Raw genomic sequence first — 22,653 nt, forward strand, 5'->3', positions numbered from 1 at the left:
GACTAACACGGCTGTTATTCTGAAACCTGTTTCAAACATGGTTGTCATTAGCCCAGTTCTGATTCTGTTCTGAACAAGGTCCTATCACTCCCTTACTTTAGTAACTTTGAAAAATGGAGAGGTTTCAGAGTAGCAGCCGTGTTAGTCTGTATTCGCAAAAAGGATTACTTGTGGCACCTTAGAGACTAACAAATTTATTTGCGCGTAAGCTTTCATGAGCTACAGCAAAGTTAGTACAATAATTTGTGCCACAAGTAATCCTTGATAAATGGAGAGAGGGTTTCTTTTTTGTTTACAGTTTTATACAGATAAGTTTATATTTAGCAGACTGTGTTATTTAGGCATAGGATTTTTTGGCATTCAGCATTTTCCTAGTAGTCTTTGTTTTTTTTTTTCCTGATCTAGCTTCTTCGTAGATCTTTGGAAAAGCATGTTATGTACATCTCATATGTAAGAGCTGCTCTATTAATTAGAGAACCTTTTAACACCAAAATGCTTTTGTTTCAAAGGTATCAATTACCTTTAGGAAGGCTGAATTCACTTCCTTCCACCCTCCATTTCTGCTTCTTTGCCAATCTGAATTTTCTTGCCACGGAAGCTCTCTGTTACTGAAAGGTGCTTGGGAAAAATAGAGAGCCTAATGCCGCAAAGTGGAGAGCACCCTCAACTTTTAATGGGGCATTGAGTATCCTGAATGACCAAGCCTAAATCTACATAGGAATGTTTGAAGCATGGCATAATTAGCAAGACTCAATAGATGAACTGGTGGAAACTGTGTGTTTGTGTTGTCAAATTACTGGAGCAGTTCTAATGTCTCTCCTTTCTTTCTTCCTTCCTTACATGTGATTTCCTGTTTGGATTAAAGACCTTCTTTGTTGAATCAGTATGCGTAGATCCAGAGGTCATTGCTGCAAACATTGTGGTGAGTTATAGAAAGGTTTTCTTAAATTGCTTGAAGTGGGAGACATTGTAGCTTGTCTAAAATCAGCCATATGATGATGACTTCTTTTAATGTTACCTTTCATTTAGTCTCATTTTCCCTCTCCTTTCACAATGGTCTTGCTGAAGTACAGAACAAGAATGTCCTTTCATGGCAGTAATATAAAACTGTGCCCTTTCAAGAGGAAAAATGATTTGGCAGTTGGGTCACCCTTCACATGGGTTCTGTTTTTTCTTTAATCTACCTTTAAACAGGCTGTGCTTTGAGTGTCTTATTTTAGCAGGACTCCTAAAAGAAAAGAAACATCAGCTCCTTTTCCTTTTGGTTTGTTTTCCTACCCATTTATTTAGTTTTGATTTAAAACAGCCATCCATTGCTACACACATTTTTAATTTCCAGAAATTTAAATTTGGTTAAAATTTCTTGAAACTTTTCTGAAAATGGGAAAGAAAATGCATGTGCTCTTTTATCTTTAAATAGCAAGTGAAACTTGGCAGTCCTGATTATGTTGATTGTAGTAATGATGAAGCTACAGAAGACTTCATGAAAAGAATAGAGTGCTACAAGAACACATATGAGATGCTAGATGAAACTCTGGACAAGTAAGTGGCAGAATAATACTGTGGTCACAGCCACTTTATTTCATGACATTACATTAGAGAATGTGTACTCAATCTCATTGTCATGGAAATATGTCACCATTTTTTTTTTACTATCTCAATCTGTTGGCAATTTAGAGAGAGATTTTCAAAGGCCCTAACAGCTTGCCTACATGGGGAAATTGACTGGCATAACTATTCCACCATAGCTGTCCCTGTGCTTTATTCCAGAATAATTACTCCACTCACAATTTGCTATAATCAGAATAAAGTCACTTTTATTTCAGAATATTGTTCATGTGGGGGAATTATTCCTGAATAGCTAGATTATTCCAGGATAGCTATAGTGGAATTGTTATTCTGGAATATCTTTGCTGGTCCGTTTCCTCTAGGTAGACAAGGCCTAAGTGATTTAAGAGCACAAGTCACATTGACTCCTAAATCCCTGTGGCAATTTTGAATGCCTCAGCCTTAGTAAATTTGACCTCCAGAATCATTTGGTCAATGTTTTAAATGATGTGCACTTGCCATTCACATTTAACACACTTTGAGATTAAGGTAGAGGCTGGAAACTGTGGGAATAACTCTTCCTTTGTCATGGTACATCCCAGCACCAGCACTCAGTCTGTCTTCCTAGGGTTTTATGCTGTACTTATCCTCTGGGTACATTTCTCAGTTTGTTTTGAGGCTGTTGCCATGCTGAAAAATCATTTTAGTGTAATTGACCGTGAGCAGTGACAAGCTGCTTCTGTCAGATCTATCTGTGCATATCATGTCTTTAAGAGCCATGATATTTGTGCCTGTGCAGATCAGTAATGATTAACATCAGTTAATGCTTTCAGAGATTAAGTGATGATGGTTGTCCCTTACTGCATTTAATAATAGGTCGTCTTATTTTTTTTTTATCATGTGGTTTCTCAACTGAATATGGAAAACACAACAAGGCTAATTTTAGGCTCACCAATCTTGACACACTTTTTCGCTAAGTGGAATGTTGCTCAAAATTGTTAGCTCAGCTATATAAGTTGGTGGAAATGGGGGTGGAGAGGAAAACAAATAGACAATATTAGCCAGATTGCACCTTACCCAATGTGAGTGGGTAGAGCTTGGGTGGGAGTGGGGTTGGCCAAGGAGACATTCACAGGGTGGCTGGATTTACTATCTCTTCTGGTGACCTTAGCCTTTTTAGAAGGGGTCAGTGAGGCATGTGGATGTGACCATGCTTTCAATCCCTTTCTGTACCACCAGACATCTATTAGCTGTGGGGAGCAATAGCTGCAATTTTCAGAATGGTGTCAGGCTTACGTGAGCAAGTCAGAATTTCTCCTGAGACTGCTCCTGAATCTTCCTTTCAATGAAGGGCTGTGCCTTTGAGGCAGGATCTAGCTGGGGGGAGTGCACAAGTGAAGTGGTACAGAATGGAGTGACATGAGAGTGAGAAGAGCTTTCCGTGTGAGGGTAGAATTAATTGTTTGCATGAGTTCATTGCATCTCCGTTTACAATACTTCACTGCCATTCATCAAGGCTGAGGATTTATAATGAAAATTAGCCCTTATGAACTGATATTATATATTTTCATATATCTGAACATTTATTCAATTTGTGGTCTCTTTGGCAGTTGCCTTTTTGTTTTTGAGTGGTGGTGATTGTTGGTGGACCTTGGTATAAGTTAGAGGAGAAAAGAAACCAAATGATTATTTATGACTCATTTGTTTACCATGAAAGGGATCTTTCCTATATTAAAATCATGGATGTTGGAAGGAGTTACCTTGTGAATAGAGTAATGGACCATATTCAAAGCCGGATCGTCTACTACCTCATGAATATCCATGTAACCCCTCGCTCGATCTACCTCTGTCGACATGGAGAAAGTGAGCTGAATCTGAAAGGGAGGATAGGAGGAGACACTGGGCTGTCCTTTAGGGGGAAAGAGGTAAGATCATTTTTATTAAGTGTCTTCAAACAAATGGTTGTCTTGTGTGGGTGGTGTTGACGTTGTTCATGGAGGATTGGTCCATCAATGGCCCGTGCTCCAGATGTCCCTAAACCTCCAAATTCCAGAAGCTAGGACTGGGTGACAGGATGGATTACTTGAAATTGCCCTGTTCTATTCATTCCCTCTAAATGTATCTGGCACTGTCCACTGTCAGAGACAGGATACTGGGTTAAATGGACCATTAGTCTGACCCAATATGGGTGTTCTTATATTGTTGACCATCTGTCAGAGTTCCCTCCCCACTCTGAATTCTGGGGTACAGATGTAGGGACCCGCGTGAAAGACCCCCAAGCTTATTTCTGCCAGCTTAGGTTAAAAACTTCCCCAAGGCACAAATCCTTCCTTGTCCTTGGATGGGTACTGCTGCCACCACCAAGTGAGTTAGACAAAGATTCAGGAAAAAGACCACTTGGAGTTCCTGTTTCCCTAAAATGTCCCCCGAAGCCCCTTCACCCCCTTTCCTGGGGAGGCTTGAGAATAATCTACCAACCAAATAGGGAAACCAGGTGAGCACAGACCAGATCCTTGGGTTTTTAGGACACTAAAAACCCATCAGATTCTTAAAAAACAGAACTTCATTATAAAGAAAAAAAAGTAAAGAAGCACCTCTGTAAAATCAGGATGGAAGGTAATTTTACAGGGTAATAAGATTTAAAACACAGAAGATTCCCCTCTAGGCAAAACTTCAAAGTTACAAAAACCAGGGATAAACCTCCCTCTTAGCACAGGGAAAATTCACAAGCTAAAACAAAAGATACTCTAATGCATTTCCTTGCTATTACTTACTATTTCTGTAAGTTTAGATGTATTATCCAGTAGGAGCTGGATTACTTGCTTGGTCTCTCTTTGTCTCCGGAGAGAACACAAAAGCCCAAAACAAAAACCTTCCACCACAGGTTTGAAAGTATCTTCTCCCCTTATTGGACCTTTTGATCAAGTGCCAACCAGATTATCTGAGCTTCTTAACCCTTTACAGGTAAAGGAGAGATTTTATGCTACCCTTAGCTGTATGTTTATGACACCATCTCTTATAGCTTCCTTTCTTCCTCTGTCTTTTCCTTATAACAAACATAAATATTTCTTTTACCTTGACTGTAACGTCATGCAAGTGGGTAAGAGGTTTGAGTGGGCAAATTGCGTTGTAGTTTGCTGTTAGCTCTTTATATATGGCTTCTCTTTTAATTCTTCTCTGATACACTTGTGTTTAACCTTGAGCTCAAAGCACTTTTCAAGGAGTCCTTATTTTAAGTTGGGTTTTGATTTTTAAACTTGTGGCGCTCCTTAGTTAGTGGGCACCTGTGAATCTTTGTAAGGTGAGGATGGAAGAGGAAGTTGTTTTGGGGCTGGAGTGGGGTACCAGAGAGGATTGTCATCATCTTTGTATTATCTTTTTGTTGCTGAACAGGAACTGTCATATTCTTAGGAAAAGTCTAAAGATCCTTTTTAAAGGAACATAATGAACTTGCAGTGAGGGACAAGAACCGATTGGGTTCCAACTCAACCACAGTATATTAGCACTGATCCCTCATCCAATCTCTAATGTCTTTTTCAGTTTGCCAAGAGCTTGGCGCAGTTCATTAATGAGCAAAACATCAAGGATCTGAAAGTTTGGACCAGTCAGATGAAAAGGACAATTCAGACTGCAGAGGCTTTGGGAGTGCCTTATGAACAGTGGAAGGTTTTGAATGAAATAGATGCAGTAAGTTCTCCTGGGTTCCCTTTTTTGTAACTATTCAAGAAAGTGATTCTGTTTTGGATGGGGGATGGTGAGCATTTTATTGTGCAGTAATAGGGCTTGTGTGGATTAGAAGGTGATTAGTATTATGGTTCTGGAGATCAGGAGGTTTATGGCCTTTCCTCATTGACAGTGTTACATGTTTTAGTAAATGGTGCCCTAATGAATTTAGACTTGGTCTTGGTTAAACGATATGCAACTTAAAGTGTCACTATGGCAGGGCGCTGCATGGGAAGCCCTAATCAGCTCCTGCCACTTCAGCCCCAATCAGGGGAAGTGGGTTGGTGCTGGGCCCAGGGTGGATAAAAATCAATGATTTTTTAAAAAAAAATAAAAAAAATTGGATTTTTTTGATAAAATACTTTTTGAGGAAAAAACCTATCTAAAGATCGTTTTAATTAAGACATATTATAGCTCAAAGATATCTCATCATGGAATAGGGATTATAAATTCTAATTCTATAGTATGAGACAATATATTCATGTAATGATTAAAAAAAGTTTTGTAAATGAGTTCCAATAGTTCATGGATTAGGGACACAATTTTATGAGGTTCCAGGGGCTTCTGTATAGATTATTTAGGTTAATCTTTCTGCCTACCCAATGGGACTCAGTGCTCAGTCTAGAAGATACCATCAGAGATGCTTAGTTTTGCAGTTCTCAAACTGTGGATTTGTGTCTCCAGAGATAGCATGCTTGTTAATAGCAAAAATGTTTTAAAATAAATAAATAATAAATAATGTATAGAGGTAAGAAATAACAGACCTCAACCCTATTGTCCCTCTACAAATTTGTGTACATAGAATCAGTCCCTTACCTCTCTCTAAAAGTGCAAAGTTTCAAAAGGTTCAATGAATAAGAAGATGGTTGGGGGAGGAATAGAGAAGAAGTCTGGAGATAAATGTGAGAAGGGAGGGGGACAGGCAGTAGAAACAAAAGTGAAACTGTTTGAGCAGCATATTCCAGAAGTCTTGAGGTCTTTCTGAGTGTGTAGCCTTCATTGATTTGAGATGTACCATACCATTCTCTCACTAGAAGGGAAAACCTATAATGGCAGCAGGCCGTAAAAGAGACCCAGTTTGGGTCTCATCTATCTCTGAGTTGTGAAGAATATGTCTTAAGGTTGTAACAACCAACAAGAATGCACTTTTATGTAGAAATCCATGATTAAATCAAGTCTTCCTGACTAGTGATTTAAATCAATTTGATTTAAATCAAATCCACTGTGGCTGGGCCACTAGCTACGACTGGCCAGTAAACTGGCCACAGCTGCCAGCCTCATTAGCAGGGGCTAAAAGCTAGGGGGGAAGTGAATTGGAGGGGAGGGGGCAGAGAGCAGGAGGGGAGAGTAGGCTCAGGAGGAGCCAGGAGCCTACTACTCTGTTGCCACTGAGGCCTGTGCTAGGCCAAACCTGTAAATAACCTGTAAATAGTTGGAGCTTGGTGGTGGTGACACAGGATTAAAGAGCATGGATGTTGCACCAGCTTGAAGAGGTCCTGATTCATTGGGGAACGGGGCTAGGGGGCTGAACCCAGCGGGGTTTTGTGAGCACCCCATAACAGTCACACATTTCATTTCTTCTGTAGCCTGAGCATGTGTACCTTCGTCACCCTCACAAGCTCCCTCTCTGCTGCTAAGGGCTCTGTGGTGTTCTTTCCTCTCTTCCATCCCACTCAAATCTCTTCTTCCTCCTCACCATTCTTAAGTCTTCCTCCCCTTCCCCTTTCTGGAAGATAAGTCATTTCAACTAAGTGTCTGCATTTAAAACTCCATTGGGGCTATGAGCAGAGCTGACATGGGGAAGGGAGAGTATTGTTAGGTTAAAGGTGTTAATGGCTGCTATCAACCAGTTCTTTGATATGTAGACAATTGCAGATTTGGTTGAAGCTAGTAGCTCTGCATGTTCCCTCATTTCACCCATCTGGTTTTCTCGCTTTTCGCAAAATCAATCGCATTCTGCCCATTGATATCTAGAATGTTCCCTGAAATTTTGCAGTGGATCATACACAACATTCAAAGGTTATTGCATTGTAGGCAAGCAGAGAAATGCCATCAAGTTGTGTGTTGCACCTAGCTGATAAAAAGGACACTCGGTATAATTCTAGGTCCAAAACTTCAGGCGTGTTCTTATGAGAGAGAAAAAAATTGTTAATATTTGGCACTTGTCACTTGTTTACAGTTGTACGGCGCTTATACTTACAAGTTTTGAAGCTTCTTTGGAGACCCCGTGTAGGATCTTTGAAACTAGTAGCTTTCCCCGTTGTCTGTCAAGTGTGTGCTGGGATGTTCTTATCTGGGGGTTACTGTCGTTATTCTGAGGACATCCTGCATTGAATAAAAGCAATATATGTGGATAATAAATTTTCTTCTACCACAGTATGACTGTGAAATTGACACAGTCTATGTCAATGACTAGGTCACCTACAGGATTACTAAATTATTACACAGAAGCTCCAAGTCTGTCACTGTGGGTACGGGAGATAAAGATCTACTATTGTGCCCATGGGTCTGATGAGGCTCATGCATATTGTAAAAAGAAAAGGAGTGCTAATGGCACCTTAGAGACTAACCAATTTATTTAAGCATAAGCTTTCATGAGCTACAGCTCACTTGTTTTTGTTACCCTTAGGGAGTCTGTGAAGAAATGACATATGAAGAAATTCAGGAAAACTATCCTCTTGAATTTGCCTTGAGAGACCAAGACAAATACAGATACAGATACCCTAAGGGGGAGGTATGCTGCTGGTTTTTTTCTTTTTTCTTTCTTTTTTTTTTTTTTTAAGTTGAGAGCATCATGTTTTCTTAAGATGCTAGGTATCTTGAAGAAAATTGAGTAATACGTTGTTTTCCTTGCCAGTGGAAGGACTATAGGAGCTTGTAGATCTTATTTAGCCAAAACCTTTTAGTTGAATACACCCTTTGTGAAGATTTATGTTTTTTTTTGGTTTTAAAATAAATACCATATTTGGAAATATGTCTGGAAGGATTTTTGTATGTTACCATTATTTTTATATTGATAGTCTGGTTGTTTCACAAGGTGACTGAGCAGGTTTTATTATTATTAGAGATGCAGGTATACGCTGTCAAGACTGCTATTTACAGTTGTCATCTTTGTGTGTGGTAAATGTCACATAAAACATGCATTTTTGGTTCAATATTGTATAAATCTGTAGACACATTGGCTTCCCTTGTAATCTAGCAAAAGTTTTGCACTTCAGAAACAAAATGAACCCGCTAGCAGTTTTATAAGGAGACTAATATAATTAAACTGAGGCAATTAATGGATAGTCATATGGTCTGTCTTTGTATGCTAAAGATTAGGATTCATGGCAGCAATTAGAACACCTGTTCTGACATTTGTGAAGAGTGCAGTGGACTTCATTGGTACATAAATGAAGCTTTGATGCTCTCTTCCATCAATAGTCTGAGTGATCATCATGCCCAGAATAGGTTTGTGATAAAATGTTTTCTTCTAGATGTGAGTAATCCATTTAGTAATGACACAGTCACAGAACTGAAAAGTTTTTAATCTACTCAAACAAGGACTGTTGGTTTTTTACATCAGTGCTTCCTCTGAAAGATTAACAAACATTTCAAACTGTCTCATTGCTCTTAGTGATTAATCTATTTTGTTAATTTCTCAAAATAAATGTATTTGTTGGTGATAACAGCAAAGCTGAGTCATTCAATATTACCAGGTTGGAATATATTCAGTATTACTGTTGTCAAAATCAAAATATATAAAGTGGTAGACAGTTCATGTCATTTATATTTTAGCTTTATCATACACACAAGAACTATTAAAGATATCTATGTGTGTGAATTCATTGCTTGAGAAAGTACCAGGTACAGAATGGGTGGTGGCAATCAAAGTTTCCTTATAGTGTCTTGTCAGTGTGCGTGTAACAGTCAACTTGAGAGACTGCCTTTTAGAGGTGACAGGGTAGCTTCTGTGAAAAAGGTGTATAGAGTTTGATAGAGAATGTTATCTTTTCTCTAGGGTGTTCAAATCAACAATCGCAATTAGGGCTGTCATTCTCTGTGAAATTGGAGGTTTTTTAGAAATTAATCTAAAACGCTATTCTTTGAGAGTTGTCTCCTTTGCTGTACAGTACCCAGGCTCTTTGATTGTCTTAGTAGAGAGGGAGTTATTTTAATAGTAAATCTACTATTTTTAATTGTTTTTATTATTATTTATTTTTGTGTGTAATATGGGTAGAAGATCAACAAGTGGACATCAGATGAAAACAAGCTTTAGTCACTACTCACTGGTAACTTACAGGTTAAAAGGTATATGTTTTTGTTTAAATAGTCATCTAGGCATGGGCACTTTTGTAGCTAGGTCAGACTCTAAACTTTTTATTTATTTATTTAAAGGCCAATATAGTGCAGCTACCTAAATGTTATCACCCTCATGATCTTCTTGTGGAAGTAAAATAGTTGTGGATAAGATGACCCAAACAGGAAGGGTTATGATGTTAACTGACTATGCTATGTCTACACTAGAGACCTTAACAGTAGCACAAGCTATACCGCTGCAGCTGCATCACAGTAAGATCTCCCGTGTAGCTGCTCTGTGCTGACGATAATTAAACCACCCAAAACAAGCAGTCGTAGCTGTGTCGGCGCTTCTGTCACTGAAACTTATGTTGGTCAGGGCCTGGGGTGTGTGTGTGTGTGTGTGTGTTCTCACACCCCGACCAACAAAAGATTTCCCGACAAAAGTGCTAGTGTAGATTGCCTAAGATGAGGCAAAGCTTAGGGTTTTTTAATTTTTAATTTTTAGTTTTATTGAGCTGGCGTAATCCAGAAACTTGGAAAATAATAAAGAAACGAAAACACCCTTGACTTTTGTTCATCTTCCTTAGTGTGTGCTTCAGTTAATACAGCATTTAACCACTTCGAATGCATGCTAAAGTTGCATTGACTTCAAGTTGCATGCTTAAATGCTTTCCTGAAGAAAGATGCTTTTCTGAATTGGAGTAAAAAAATTTAAGATGGAAGAGAACTTAGGAACCAAATTAATAATGAAAGGTGTGGTACTTTCCCATTGGAAGGATCAGGCCATAAATTACCAGCACAGGATAACCCATGAATGGGAAACTGAATTTAAAAAACAAACTAACCAAAAAAAGTATGAGTAAGAGTACATCAAAGTATAGACGTTCATGCAAATATTAAGATAAATGGTAAAATTCTATATTTGAGAGGGTTGAGGGATAATTTGGCTCCAGAGATAATGGCTAATGAGTAAACCACTTCCTCTACAGCGTAAAAAATTGTAAACTTTTTTATTTTTCTTTCGCAGAGTGCACTTTATAGATGTAGGCCTCCTTTCTGGTCAATATCCTGTCTTAATAAAATGTTTATAAGACAACTAGCATTAGTTGTTTCTTCTGACTGTGCAGTAATTCCTGCCTAAGTAAGCCTCTGACTGCTCAATATGCTTTTGTTTTCCAGTCATATGAAGATCTCGTTCAGAGATTAGAGCCCGTAATTATGGAGCTGGAAAGGCAGGAAAATGTGCTTGTTATATGTCACCAAGCAGTTATGCGCTGTCTGCTTGCTTACTTTCTGGACAAGACTGCAGGTATATGCCCTTAATAAATATTGATGTTTTAATACAATGGGTCCACCTTAGCCTTGCAAATGGTTTTAGCAACTTATGCAGCCCAGGCACAAAGCTCACCCTTCCCTTGATGCCATGTTAATGTCATAGCAAATTCTAACGTGATAATTCACTTGCCCATCAAAGGTTACTTCCCCTGGGTGAATGGGCAAGTGGAATTTTTTTTCATGGATGACCTACCTATATTTCTGCATGCCTGGTGTGTAATTTATATTTAACAATTTCTGTCTTTGAATACACAAATGTTTTTCTGCCCCACCAAAAAACAGGTCTCAGTGTCACTTAGGAAGAAAAGCTTTTTAAATAGTTTTAAAATAACAAACACTACAGCTCAGTGAATTTTCTTGTTCCCAGTGTTTCATATGTATTTTTGTTTTTCAATTTCTCAGAACAACTGCCTTATCTCAAGTGCCCACTCCATAGTGTCTTAAAGCTAACCCCAGTGGCTTATGGTAAGTTAAAACACTTTTTTTTTGTAAACATGCTATTATCAAATTCCACCCTTGATTTTATTAAAGTAAAGATACATAAAGTGAAGTCCTTTCCAGTATAAGTTTAGGGAGAAGTCCTTATTTAATTTTCTTTCCCAATATCAATAAAATTATTTAGTCAAAATACTTTTTCATAAAACATCTTTACAAATTTCCTTTACTGGAAAAATAAATAGTTAAATGTATAAATGCTGAAGGCCAAATTCTGCCCTTATATATGCATATATAACTCCCTTCCAAATTAATGGGAGTGTGCATATATGTATTTGTGGGTTTTGATTACAGCAGAAAAGTGTATAATAACAGAGATATGAAAATAGCAATTAGTGTGTGTAGGTGGACACTTTCTTGTGTATTCATTAATTTAGTCCAGATGATATTTCACCAACTTCACCAGCAAGCACACCTTGACTATGTTTGTACTGTGCCAGCTGTTAAACCAATAAAATGAAAACCAGCAGGATCTTATTAGAGGGGATAAGACAAAATGTCACGTTTATTGTGAATACAAAAAGAATCATAGTAGGCAGTCAGTTATAGCTATAACATTTCAATCAGTTTCACATTCATTCACACGTTCGTTCATACACACACACACAGGTTCTGCAGCTGCTGTATAGTTACCAGTCCTGAATGTAGCTTGAGTTCGTGGCTTGGGTTCGTAGCTTGTGGTGGCTAACTGGCCAGGAAAGCCGGGCACAAGGAAGAGCTGGGTATCTGTTGGGCATGCACCGATGCCCTTCCATGTTGGCAGCAGAATGTTACCCTTCAAAGTCTTCCATCTCCCCCATCCTTTTTGTAGGCTTTAGTTTGAATCCAGAGTCTATAGGTCTTGCTGTGTCACGCTGCCTCTGTGTTCAGTGTGATTGATCACCTGTCAATTGCAGACATGATTTTCAGCTGAGAACCTGGCTTTGATGTTTCTTCAATTGTACTTTTGTTCTTTTCTTTTGAGGGTGGACTCCTCTTACTTTGTCAGGTCTGTTGTCTGCATCTTCAGCCGTTGGGTGTTTACACTTTATTTCGTCAGGACAGGCTGGGGCTGGAGGTTGATTCCATCGTCCATATATACCTCATTCACATATCTAAACTAAACTAATAAGATCACAGCAGGGTTTTGCAAAAATGAATGTTGCAGCAAGCTTTTACAAAATGAAGTGAGCATTTTAAAATGGAGTTTGGGACAAGTTAAAATGGAGTTTGAGTTACAGTATGGACAAGTGTAAGGAATGGCAAGCAGTGAACAGAAGTTACAATGTTGAAACAATGTAAGTTTCAGCGAGTTAAGCAGCAATTGGATTGAAAGTGAAACTCAATTAGCCAGTTATTGTGGTAACTGGTTTTATGAATGAATGTTGTTTCATTCATAAAACTTTGCTTATGAAGTTATATTAATAAAGTGAACAATTAAAAACAATTTCATTGATCAGTTCTACACAGCTCTAGGGGACCCCAATGCTGGTTGGGTCCTCTGGGCACTGATTTAATACCACTGCTAATTAAAAATAAGCAAGTGAAATTCTGAAGGTTGCTTATAAAATGGGAGTTTGGTAATTGTCAAACTTTTACCCCCAAAGAGTCTGCTGGTTGTTTGTTTTTTCTGAGATATTTATTTGTGGTCCCTCCTTTTAAAGAGAAATATTTTCTTTTCTTTTTTCCTGGCTGTGTCCCCACTTTCTGTAAAACTCTTCATTAACAATTATTACTGTTAGATTGTATTTCAGCAAATCTAAACTCTTAGATTTACCAGAAGTCTGCAGAATACAAGAAATAAAATTCAATAATTTCTAATTAGAGTGGCTTTTCAGAAACTCATCACTACTTAGATTCTGAAGTGCATCTCAACCCTAATTCAGCACGTCTTATTTTAATGTGCTTCATTACATTGTCCTTAGAATAATTGTTTAATTGTACACTGTGATGGCTAATTACTGTTCAGAAGGTTAATTGTAGATGGAGAGAAATTTCTCATGATTTATCTGGGAACGAGTTACCAAAAAATCATTTGCCAATTTAGCTACACAGTGGAATTCAAATGGCAAGGCTAAACAATATATATATATATAAATTGTGTTTATACCAATTTAAACAAAAACAAATCCAAATTAGCTTCTGTTCAGGTCTAAGTAAGATTAAGGAAATAGCTGTTTAAAAACTAGGGGAATTCATATCTGAAAAAAAAAAGATTTTTACAGACTTCATAACAATGATCTAAAATATTCTTGCTTTTTAAACAAGCTAAGAGAACTCTTCACTTTAGTAAAAAGAAAAGGAGTACTTGTGGCACCTTAGAGACTAACCAATTTATTTGAGCATAAGCTTTCGTGAGCTACAAGTGAGCTGTAGCTCACGAAAGCTTATGCTCAAATAACTTGGTTAGTCTCTAAGGTGCCACAAGTACTCCTTTTCTTTTTGCGAATACAGACTAACACGGCTGTTACTCTGAAACCTTCATTTTAGTGACACCTGGTGTCCAAAATCATTTATAACAAGTTGCAAGGCAGATGTGCTGGGAGTTCTGGTATTTAAAAATATCTTAATGGAGAAGGAAGGCATCTTGTACAAGTTACCAGTCCCAAACTATTCTAGTGTTTCATATAGAAATTGTACTGAACTGTTAAGTGATTTTGGGTACTTTGTAGTCTGTATTTGGACATTGGACCTGAATGTTATTAACAGTATTTTAAGATACCAGATATGAAAACAGAATTAACAGTGAGACCCCACTTCATCTCCTACTGACTAAAATAGGAGGAAGGCTGTGCTTATGAAGAGGAATTTTTGTATTTGTGAGATTGATAGGTGCAGCATAACCTATTTTTTAGTATTTTCACCAACTGAAACCATGAAATTTGGTAAATTTGTAATTGTCCTCAAGAAATTTGTCTTCAGAAGTTAAAATATATAAATATTTTCATTCGCTAATGTTTCTGGGAATCTAATATTGATATGTCACTTGGATTCTATGAGACAAGATATGATAAAGCATGAGATATGTAATACCCATGTGTGTTTCATGTGTTTGGGAAACCTTTGTCCCCTAGTAAGTTGCCATTACCTAGTGCTTTGAACTTACTGTCTTAGTCCCTTTCTTGCAAGTGCAGTTGTACTATGTTATGTATGTACTATGTTCCCATAATTACTTGCTATGTGTCAGATCATTCCCCAAGAATCCTACTTGGCAGTGTGTTCATCCCTAGTGACTGGTGGGGATGGACAGATGCGCTATGCTTATTATCTTAACACCCACTCTGAGCCATCTGCTTAAAAGTTAACCATCTGATGCTATATTAACTTATATACAAAACTCTGTGCTTTTGGAACCCCCCTTAAGGAGACAAGGCAGGAGGTCTGGGGCCCTGAGAGAATCTCTCAGTTAATGGCAAGGGGACAGACAGTTCAGAAATCTCTGTGCAAATAGTTTTGGAATCGAACAGTTCCCCAACAGCTGCACATATTACTCCTGAGGAGATTTTGTGCCAAACCATTAAAAATTCTGTGCACAATATTTTAAAATTCTGCATTTTTTTATTTGTCAACAGAGCACAATATAATCACACCAGTTTCAATTATTTTGGTAATTTATTTAAAAATACCTGTCAACAAGTATGTCTGTAACAATACAGACAACAAAAATGTCAGAAAATGTTTTTTTGACAAATAGATTCCTTACTAGTTATGTTGATACAGAACTTTAAATAATAATTCATTTAAACTACCACACAGAAATGTATTTCCTGCACCCCTCAGAAGCAATGCAAAGGCTTGGGGGAGTCAGGAGTAATGGAGGGGCTAAGGGAGAGGGAAGTAATTGCTGGAAAGAGGCCTGGGAGTGAACCTGGAGGGCTGTTGGGTGTGGGTGGGAGAAGTATGGAACAGTTTGTTCTTTGTGGGGAGGGATTGTTGGGGAGCCTCACCTATGCAGACCCTGGCTGACTCCTAGCCTCTCTCATTCAGTCATGCACATCTGCCCCATCCACATGTGTCCCTGCACCCCCTGTCTCCATATGGCCCTGCACCCTCACTCAGCCACCCCTCCTCCCCCTGTCCTCATGTGGCCCTGCACCCCTACTCAGCCACCATCTCCCCCATCTCCATGTGTCCTTGCACCCTCACTCAGCCACCACTCCTTTCCCATCCCCATGTACCTCTGCATCCTCACTCCCATTCAGCCCCTGCCCCAGTCTGTCCCCCTAATAGCCCTTCTGAACCCCAGTCTGTCAGCAGCCCCATGTGCCCCGCTCTGTCCATCCACCTCAATGTTCTGTGCCTCCTCACCTGGCCCCAGAAGTAGGGCGCTGTGTGGAACACAGCCTTTTCTCTTCCCTATCAGCACAGGGCTGCTCCCACCCAGAAGCAGTTGCCTTCTGTTTGGGTGCCAGAGCAGCTCTTGGTGGGAATAATGTGTAACTGCAGCACCTCTCCAGCAGAATGTATTTTCTGCAGGGAACATGTATTCAGCATGTGCACAGTGGGGCAGAATTCCCACAGGAGTAAATATCAGGGGTTTGAACCCTTTGTTGCTTGTGTGTGGGGACGAGCATGCCAGTGGAAAAACTAATAAGGTTCTCCCTTGAGGAACAGAGTTTCACCGCAGCCCCTTTTAATGGGCTTTTCTGCAGGATATGGCCATCTGGCCCAGTTTTTTCTCTCATTGCTAGTTGTAAATGGGTTTCTCAATATTAGTAAAAAAAGGTCCTCCTCTAAGGAATGGTACAAATTTGTACCATCCTGACTGTGGATGTAGCTTTAATTTTTGGAAGTAAAGTGGATTTCTGCTTGACTTGCATTTGGGGAAAGAATACATTATAACTTATCTGATTCACTGTAATTAGTAAGTGAACAGACTAATTAGAAACATATAATAATGCATCACAGATGGTACTTTGCTTTAATGTTGTGTGAGGTTTCAGAGCATATACTAATAGATATTTTGTAGTGTATTTCATAAAAATAATGATGTCTTTGTAATATGGGACCTGAACTACAGCCCTTGGTTATTAAATATTGCTGAGGAGTGAGGACAGACCACCAAATTACGGAGAGTGCAGATTAGTGGCAAGTGATTTAGTGAGTTTCTTCTGTGTCTTCGACATAAGGACAGGTGGGTAAATTCACTCCATTCTGGGCCATATCAGCTTTGCTGTCTGCAAACAATCATTTTATTTTTAATGCACGGGATAGTCGCTAGTCTGTAAATGGATCAATTTTTGCTGGAGGCTTCTGTTAAAACCAATCCAGCATGAGAGACAAATATGGCTTTCCTACTTTCTCTGAGCTTGCTGGCTCATCCAATGGAAAAAAAAATTGGCTTCTCCCCAGAGGTTAGCTTTAGATTTCCATTTATATAAATGTTAAAATGTTAGGTAAATTTAATAATAATTTAATAGACTTGCCTGTGCCAGCCGTAGTAATGTAGGCCTTTAAATATCTGTCATATACATGCATTCGGTCACATTCACTGTTATTAAACGGTTGAGGTCAGTATTTATCTTCTGCATTACAGTGTGATACTAAGGCTAAAAATATCCCAAAAAACAGAAGTGGATGTGAAGTTTTATGATTGTGTGTATGCCTAGCATCATTTTTGAAGGTTTTTGAACAAAGTGAATTACTTAGTTTCCCTGTCTTGTTAAAAGTAATAAGAAGAATGTGAGGTTGAAGAGAATGAGAACTGGATTAATCACCAAACTGGGATAAATACTAAATCCACTGGGGTTGGTTCATTGTGAGGCCAAGGACAATCAGAACTTAGCAAAGGAATTCCAAGTGAAAGCCAAGAGATGGAGGGAAGGACAGGGAATAATCTTTTAAAGTTAGATCACATATTTACTGTAACTTTTTTAAAAAGGCAACACAGTTTTAGAAACATTGAGTGCTTATCGGGTTAATTTTTGTCAACAGGTTGTAAGGTGGAATCTATATTCCTGAACATTGAAGCTGTAAACACACACAGAGATAAACCAGAGGTAGGACAAGTGTTCAATACAAATACCTTAATGCGTTGCATTTTCTGAGATGATTATCAAAAAAAAAAAGTCTGTTACCCACATTTAGAATTAATTTGCTACAGTTGCTGAGCATATTTAACTTTGCACACCAACTTTGTGTAACCAGTACGTTACTCATCTGGGTATTGTTTGCTAGATAAGTTTGTGAAAATAAATTTTACATTTCAGACATAAAGGTAAACTCTGGCTCTTGCATTCAGAAATATCAACTGTGTGTACATAATGCTTTTAAGTCGATGCCTTTCATATTTTTATGTTAGAAAAGACAAATGCCAAAGACTTAGTAATGATCAAAGCAATGTATAAGCTATTCAATCTGTTATGAACTAGCTTATCATGTATCTATTTCACTTACAAGTGCATGATAATGTATTTTAAACATTAGAGGAAAATTTTGATTGAGCTCTTTTTCCACTTTGGAATTGGCATAGTCCCCCATGCATTTCTAAAATGTGCAAGAGCTGGTGGTAGTAGGGATTAATGAAGCCTGTCTTGCTTTAGGCTGACTGCAATTACAGGGCTTTGTCTATACTGAGAATTTTTAGCAATGCTAGCCAACGGTGGGAACACTAGCACAGAGAAGAAATGGGTGTTTTTGTATCTATCATCTTGACCACCTCAAAGCAAGCCCAGCCAACTCAGACTTCATTTTTTCACTGCAGAAGATAGGGGTGTTTTTCCACTGAGATACCTAACTTGAGATATCTCAGTGTAAAATTCTTAGTTTGGATGCAGCTAGTCAAGGTCAACCTGTATACCCCCCCCAGTGGCTTGTATGTGTGTAATGTGTAAGCAGAGTTAGGAAGTCAGGTTTGTGGTAACTTATTGCATTCTTGCTGTATCAGAGTATGAGATGCTGTGTGGTGCCATAGCATTCTGTAGTGACATGAGTTTGTGTTGACCATATTACTCCCAAAAGGCTCTGCCATTGATGGATTATAAAAGTTTACCCAAACTTGATAAGCATGGTGCTTATGCTACTAGCTTTTGTGTCTACTCCTTAAGTCTCCCTTGAAGTAAATTGGCTACCATTGCAAGGAATGATATGGGCAGAGTTTAGGCGAATCCATTAGTGCAGTATAGTCAATTTATATTATAGTGAGAAGTTGAGATTTGTGGTGGTGATCAGGGCCTTGTGTGTGTGAAGATACGAGTTTTTGTATGTAAGAAGTTTTATGGTCTTGGTTACACTGAGTTGACAAAACATTGGCTTTAGTAGCGATTCTTGTCAAGTGCTTTCATTATGTATGTTTTTTACCATGTTTATGCTTCACCGCTTTCATTTCTTCTTTCCCTTCATGTGTTACATTTTGCCAGATTTTAATCTATTCCTCTTGGCGCAGCTTGCATATTATGCTGAAAGCCACTTAATAGGAACAGTGTAAATAGTGGGATGCTTTCTGGCAAACACTTTACCTCACCCATCAGATGGAATATTAAACAATTCTGACAAATTGAACATGTTGTTTACCGCCAAAATGCGTCTTTGTGAATATCCTTATTTTCAAGCCATGACTTTTTTTCAGTGATGATCCAAATGACTGTCTGATGCAGTTCAGATGAAGAGCTGCTGGTTAACCTCAGTTTGCCACAGTGTCTTACAGCTTGCCACGTATTTCCAGGAAATTGCTATTGGGAATATTCATTATGATGTTAGCTTATTAAAAATGTTTGTTTGGGAAGAGAAACTGTTGAGTCACTGCATTAGTTCTGAATGTTATAAATAGGTGTACCTGAGCACCAAATGCTGTTACTTAGCACCCTTTGACCTGAAATGCTTCACAAACTACACATCTGGTACTGCTGAAATGTAATCATGTTTGGGGAGAAGGGCAGAAGTCAGGCAACAACTGTACAGCAGTGAGACTAGTGGAAAAGTTTGGCAAAGGATAGCAGGGTAAACCTGAGGTTTTTTTCAGGGAAGACCCATGGGGATTTTATTACCATAGAGAGTCACAGGCGGGACCTGTAGTTGAGATGTCTTCTGAAAGACCCACACTGAGTAAACTTCATAATATACAGTTAAACTAACTAGGGAGGATGAAGGGCTAAGTTGATTAGGTCAGGATTAAAGTGTGGTATTAGAGAATACAATATTTCCTTTATGCTGTCTGTGTAAATGGTAACTGCTACGTAAAATCTAATTTTATTAAATGTATTAGCTCTTTATTAAAGCTGAACAGCTAAAGTATTTAATTTTAAAAAATTACCATTACATGTAATAAAATATAAAACAAACTGCTTTCCTAATAATTGTACTGTGTGCGCCTCTTAGATATAAATTCCATATCAATACATAAGGCATGCTACAGTGCATAGCAGATGTTGAAAAAACTGTTTTAAAATACTTTATGTACTCTAAGAAGAATTCAAGACTGTCATTTTTACATTGCAAAAATACGTATAAAGGAGTAGAATAACTGACTTTCCTATGTTTTCTATAATAAAGATAATCTATCTGAATCTGGACTGCAGATCTGACTGTTCATGTACAGTAGCATCAGATTTGTAATGACTTCAGTCTCTATCTGGGTAGGATGAAGGAGGAGTGATCTTTGTTTTTTCCCATAATAAATCTTATGGAACTACTTCAACAATCATTTGAGTTCTTTCTCTGATGTTTTGGATTTTATTTCAGAAAGCAAGTTTAATGCCTTTTGTCTGGCAGTAAAATCTGTTTCCTTTGCTACATCTTAGTTCATAAATTAGAGATAGGATGGTTATTCATTGCAAAAACTCATTTTAGGCTGAGTTAATTCAGTTTTTATCGTAAAAAGAAAAGAGAAATTTGCTCCGCCTAACACAGAATCAGGGAGGTGAACAAAGAAAGAAACAGGTAACCCAACTGCCCAAAGGCTTTTTTTTTTTTTTAAATGGAAAAAATATTTTTGGAATTGAATTTTCTTTGGTTTGAAGAATGAATTGATCTTTCAAACTGAGCCTGAATGCACATCACTTGGTTTTTATTTAAAGCAGTAGGGAGGGTACTAGGTTAGCAGGTACTTTGTTTGAATTTGGTGATACTGTTGTAAGCCCCCAACTTGAGCTGCATGGGTGCAGCCAACATCAAGCTTATCAGCTAAACTGTCTACTCTTTGAATGCATGCTGCATTGAACATGGGCAATGCTGTGTAACTTCTGCAAAATAATCAGATGTCTACCCATAGGTTGCAAACTTACCATTTTAGTCTTGGAGGGATTTTGTCATAATTCACCGCATCAGGGGTAGTTTTTGTATTCTAAACTAGCTATATTACAAGTAAAGTGAAGATCATGCTATGGAAATGCAGTGTATGGCTCCAGTTCAGGAAAGTATTGCTATTCAGGGAAATCAGTTTACACACTCAACTCCCATTGAAATCAAGTATGTGCTCAGTGGTTTTCCTGGGTAGGAATAGATTTAAGCACATGCTTAAGAGTATTCCTGACTGGGGACTATAATAGGAATCCTCTACGTGTGAATAACTGAAATGTTAGCAATAAGATTTATGTAGGATTGATAGTTATTTTATATAAGTTGTACTGTTGTATGTACTAATGCATTAAAAAGCTGTTACTTCACTGAATTTTCTGAGTGAAAAATCTTTTGTTGAAGTGCAGCTGTGTACTTGTGAAGGAAGCTAATTGATATTTTACTGCTGCTTATTGCTGCATGATAAATATTCTCCTCTGTATTTTTATTATTATGCAGAATGTAGACATTTCCAGACCTCCTGAGGAAGCCCTTGTAACAGTCCCTGCTCACCAGTGAACCTGTGTCCAGATCAGCTATCAAATGTGTGGTGCTGTTTTCATCATTACTTTAAAATACATCTTAAAAAAAAATCATTCCAATCACTTTGAAATCAATTACAAAAATAATATTTAAATCATTGTACAGCACATAACGTCTAAAATTGTTCAGGCAAAGTGAAACTGCATTATACTAATTCACTGTGGATAAATTGTTGAACCTTAATTGGCTGTTGTTTGCCTTTTTTTTTTTTTTAAAGATTTCTATAATCCTGTGATCTTGCAGCTTTATTTTTTAAATTGATTTTTTTTAGGTCCAGTAACTGTTGGACTTTAGATGAAGTATGAAAGCTACGATGCATAACATACTGTGTGTGATAAGCACAAGCTGGGCACAAGTAGTACTTGTTTCCCTGACCTTGGGAGTGATTGGACTGTTAAATGTAGCAGAAAATAACATTTCCATAGTTAGCAAAAAATTTAGTTCTGCTGTTCCATAGTGCTAGTGTGGTAGATCTGCTAGATTACCAAACTCTTTAATGATCTATATTTGGAGAGGTGGCGAGCAAGTTGAAGCTTATTTTATTCCAGACTTCAAACATAATGAGGAGAAGTATATGAGTAGTTTCATGTGTGTGGTTTTTCTTAAAATATATTTCTGCATTGGGTGGATGGCAGAGTTCTCTGTGCACATAGTAACAATTTTCATTTGGTTTCTTTTGTTTAGGAATTAATATAGAAACACAGAATCTTAAAGTTCCCTATTCATGGTCTGGCAAGCAGCAGCCACACTTATTCTTAGTAGTATGCTGCTCCTAGCACATATGTGGGTGACCTTTGAGTCTTCATGGCAATAGTGCATACATCTTGTCAGAGCTTTCCTTGGGTACATTACAATACAAAGGGCAATGGCCATTTCAGATTAGTTTGTACCTAGATTTTAATTTATACTTTAAAAAAAAGAAAAAAAGGTTGGCTGGAGGTTGTCCTGGTCAAAATGGATGCACACACCTCCCGAAGCATTAATAGAACATTTGTGTGAAAGATGGCATGTTTACTACTGATTGTCAAGCAGTCATTCACCAAGAGAGTGCAACATGCCAGTGTCTAAAATCCTTTACACAATGTACAAAAGGAGACTGTAGCTCATTTGAAAGTTTGAGTAGCAGCGTGACCTTGCTGTTTTTTGGTGATAGAGGCCAAATTAACATAAATTAGAAGTGTCTGAGTAACAGGGGCCGCTTTGTTTTCATAGCATCGAATCTTGGAAAATAGGCTGTTTTCTAAGCAATTGCTTTTCATCTAAAAGAGTATCACAAATCCCTTGATGTGTAAATTGTTTGTGCAGTTAATAGGTCTATTTCTCCAGCTTGTACATTTTTTACAAAAATTTTGCATTTTGGTGAAATTAACTATTTGCTTTTTTTGATGTTTACTGTTGAGGTCATGTACCCCATTATGAACTCCTATATATGATAGTGATATGGATTAAGTGATAGCTAGCTGGCTCCTGCAAATA

General features: G+C 38.0%; 1 protein-coding gene across 5 annotated transcripts in view; it reads left to right on the forward strand.

The window, feature by feature from the left end:
* PFKFB4 (6-phosphofructo-2-kinase/fructose-2,6-biphosphatase 4) overlaps nucleotides 1–22,653 on the forward strand; it is a 93,735-nt gene that overhangs the window by 63,648 nt on the left and 7,434 nt on the right. For 3 of the 5 annotated variants that reach the window (XM_077823020.1, XM_077823018.1, XM_077823022.1), the window contains 9 exons: nucleotides 866–922; nucleotides 1,421–1,542; nucleotides 3,266–3,473; nucleotides 5,089–5,235; nucleotides 7,901–8,005; nucleotides 10,732–10,861; nucleotides 11,290–11,352; nucleotides 17,296–17,360; nucleotides 21,094–21,179. In XM_077823020.1, the coding sequence (XP_077679146.1) occupies nucleotides 866–922; nucleotides 1,421–1,542; nucleotides 3,266–3,473; nucleotides 5,089–5,235; nucleotides 7,901–8,005; nucleotides 10,732–10,861; nucleotides 11,290–11,352; nucleotides 17,296–17,360; nucleotides 21,094–21,153 (957 nt within the window). In that variant the 3' untranslated portion in view covers nucleotides 21,154–21,179. The remainder of the gene's footprint in view (nucleotides 1–865; nucleotides 923–1,420; nucleotides 1,543–3,265; nucleotides 3,474–5,088; nucleotides 5,236–7,900; nucleotides 8,006–10,731; nucleotides 10,862–11,289; nucleotides 11,353–17,295; nucleotides 17,361–21,093; nucleotides 21,180–22,653) is intronic. The other 2 variants (XM_077823019.1, XM_077823021.1) reach the window with 2 other exon arrangements.

Source organism: Eretmochelys imbricata, chromosome 7 (assembly GCF_965152235.1).
Source record: "Eretmochelys imbricata isolate rEreImb1 chromosome 7, rEreImb1.hap1, whole genome shotgun sequence".
Classification (NCBI taxonomy): domain Eukaryota; kingdom Metazoa; phylum Chordata; order Testudines; family Cheloniidae; genus Eretmochelys; species Eretmochelys imbricata.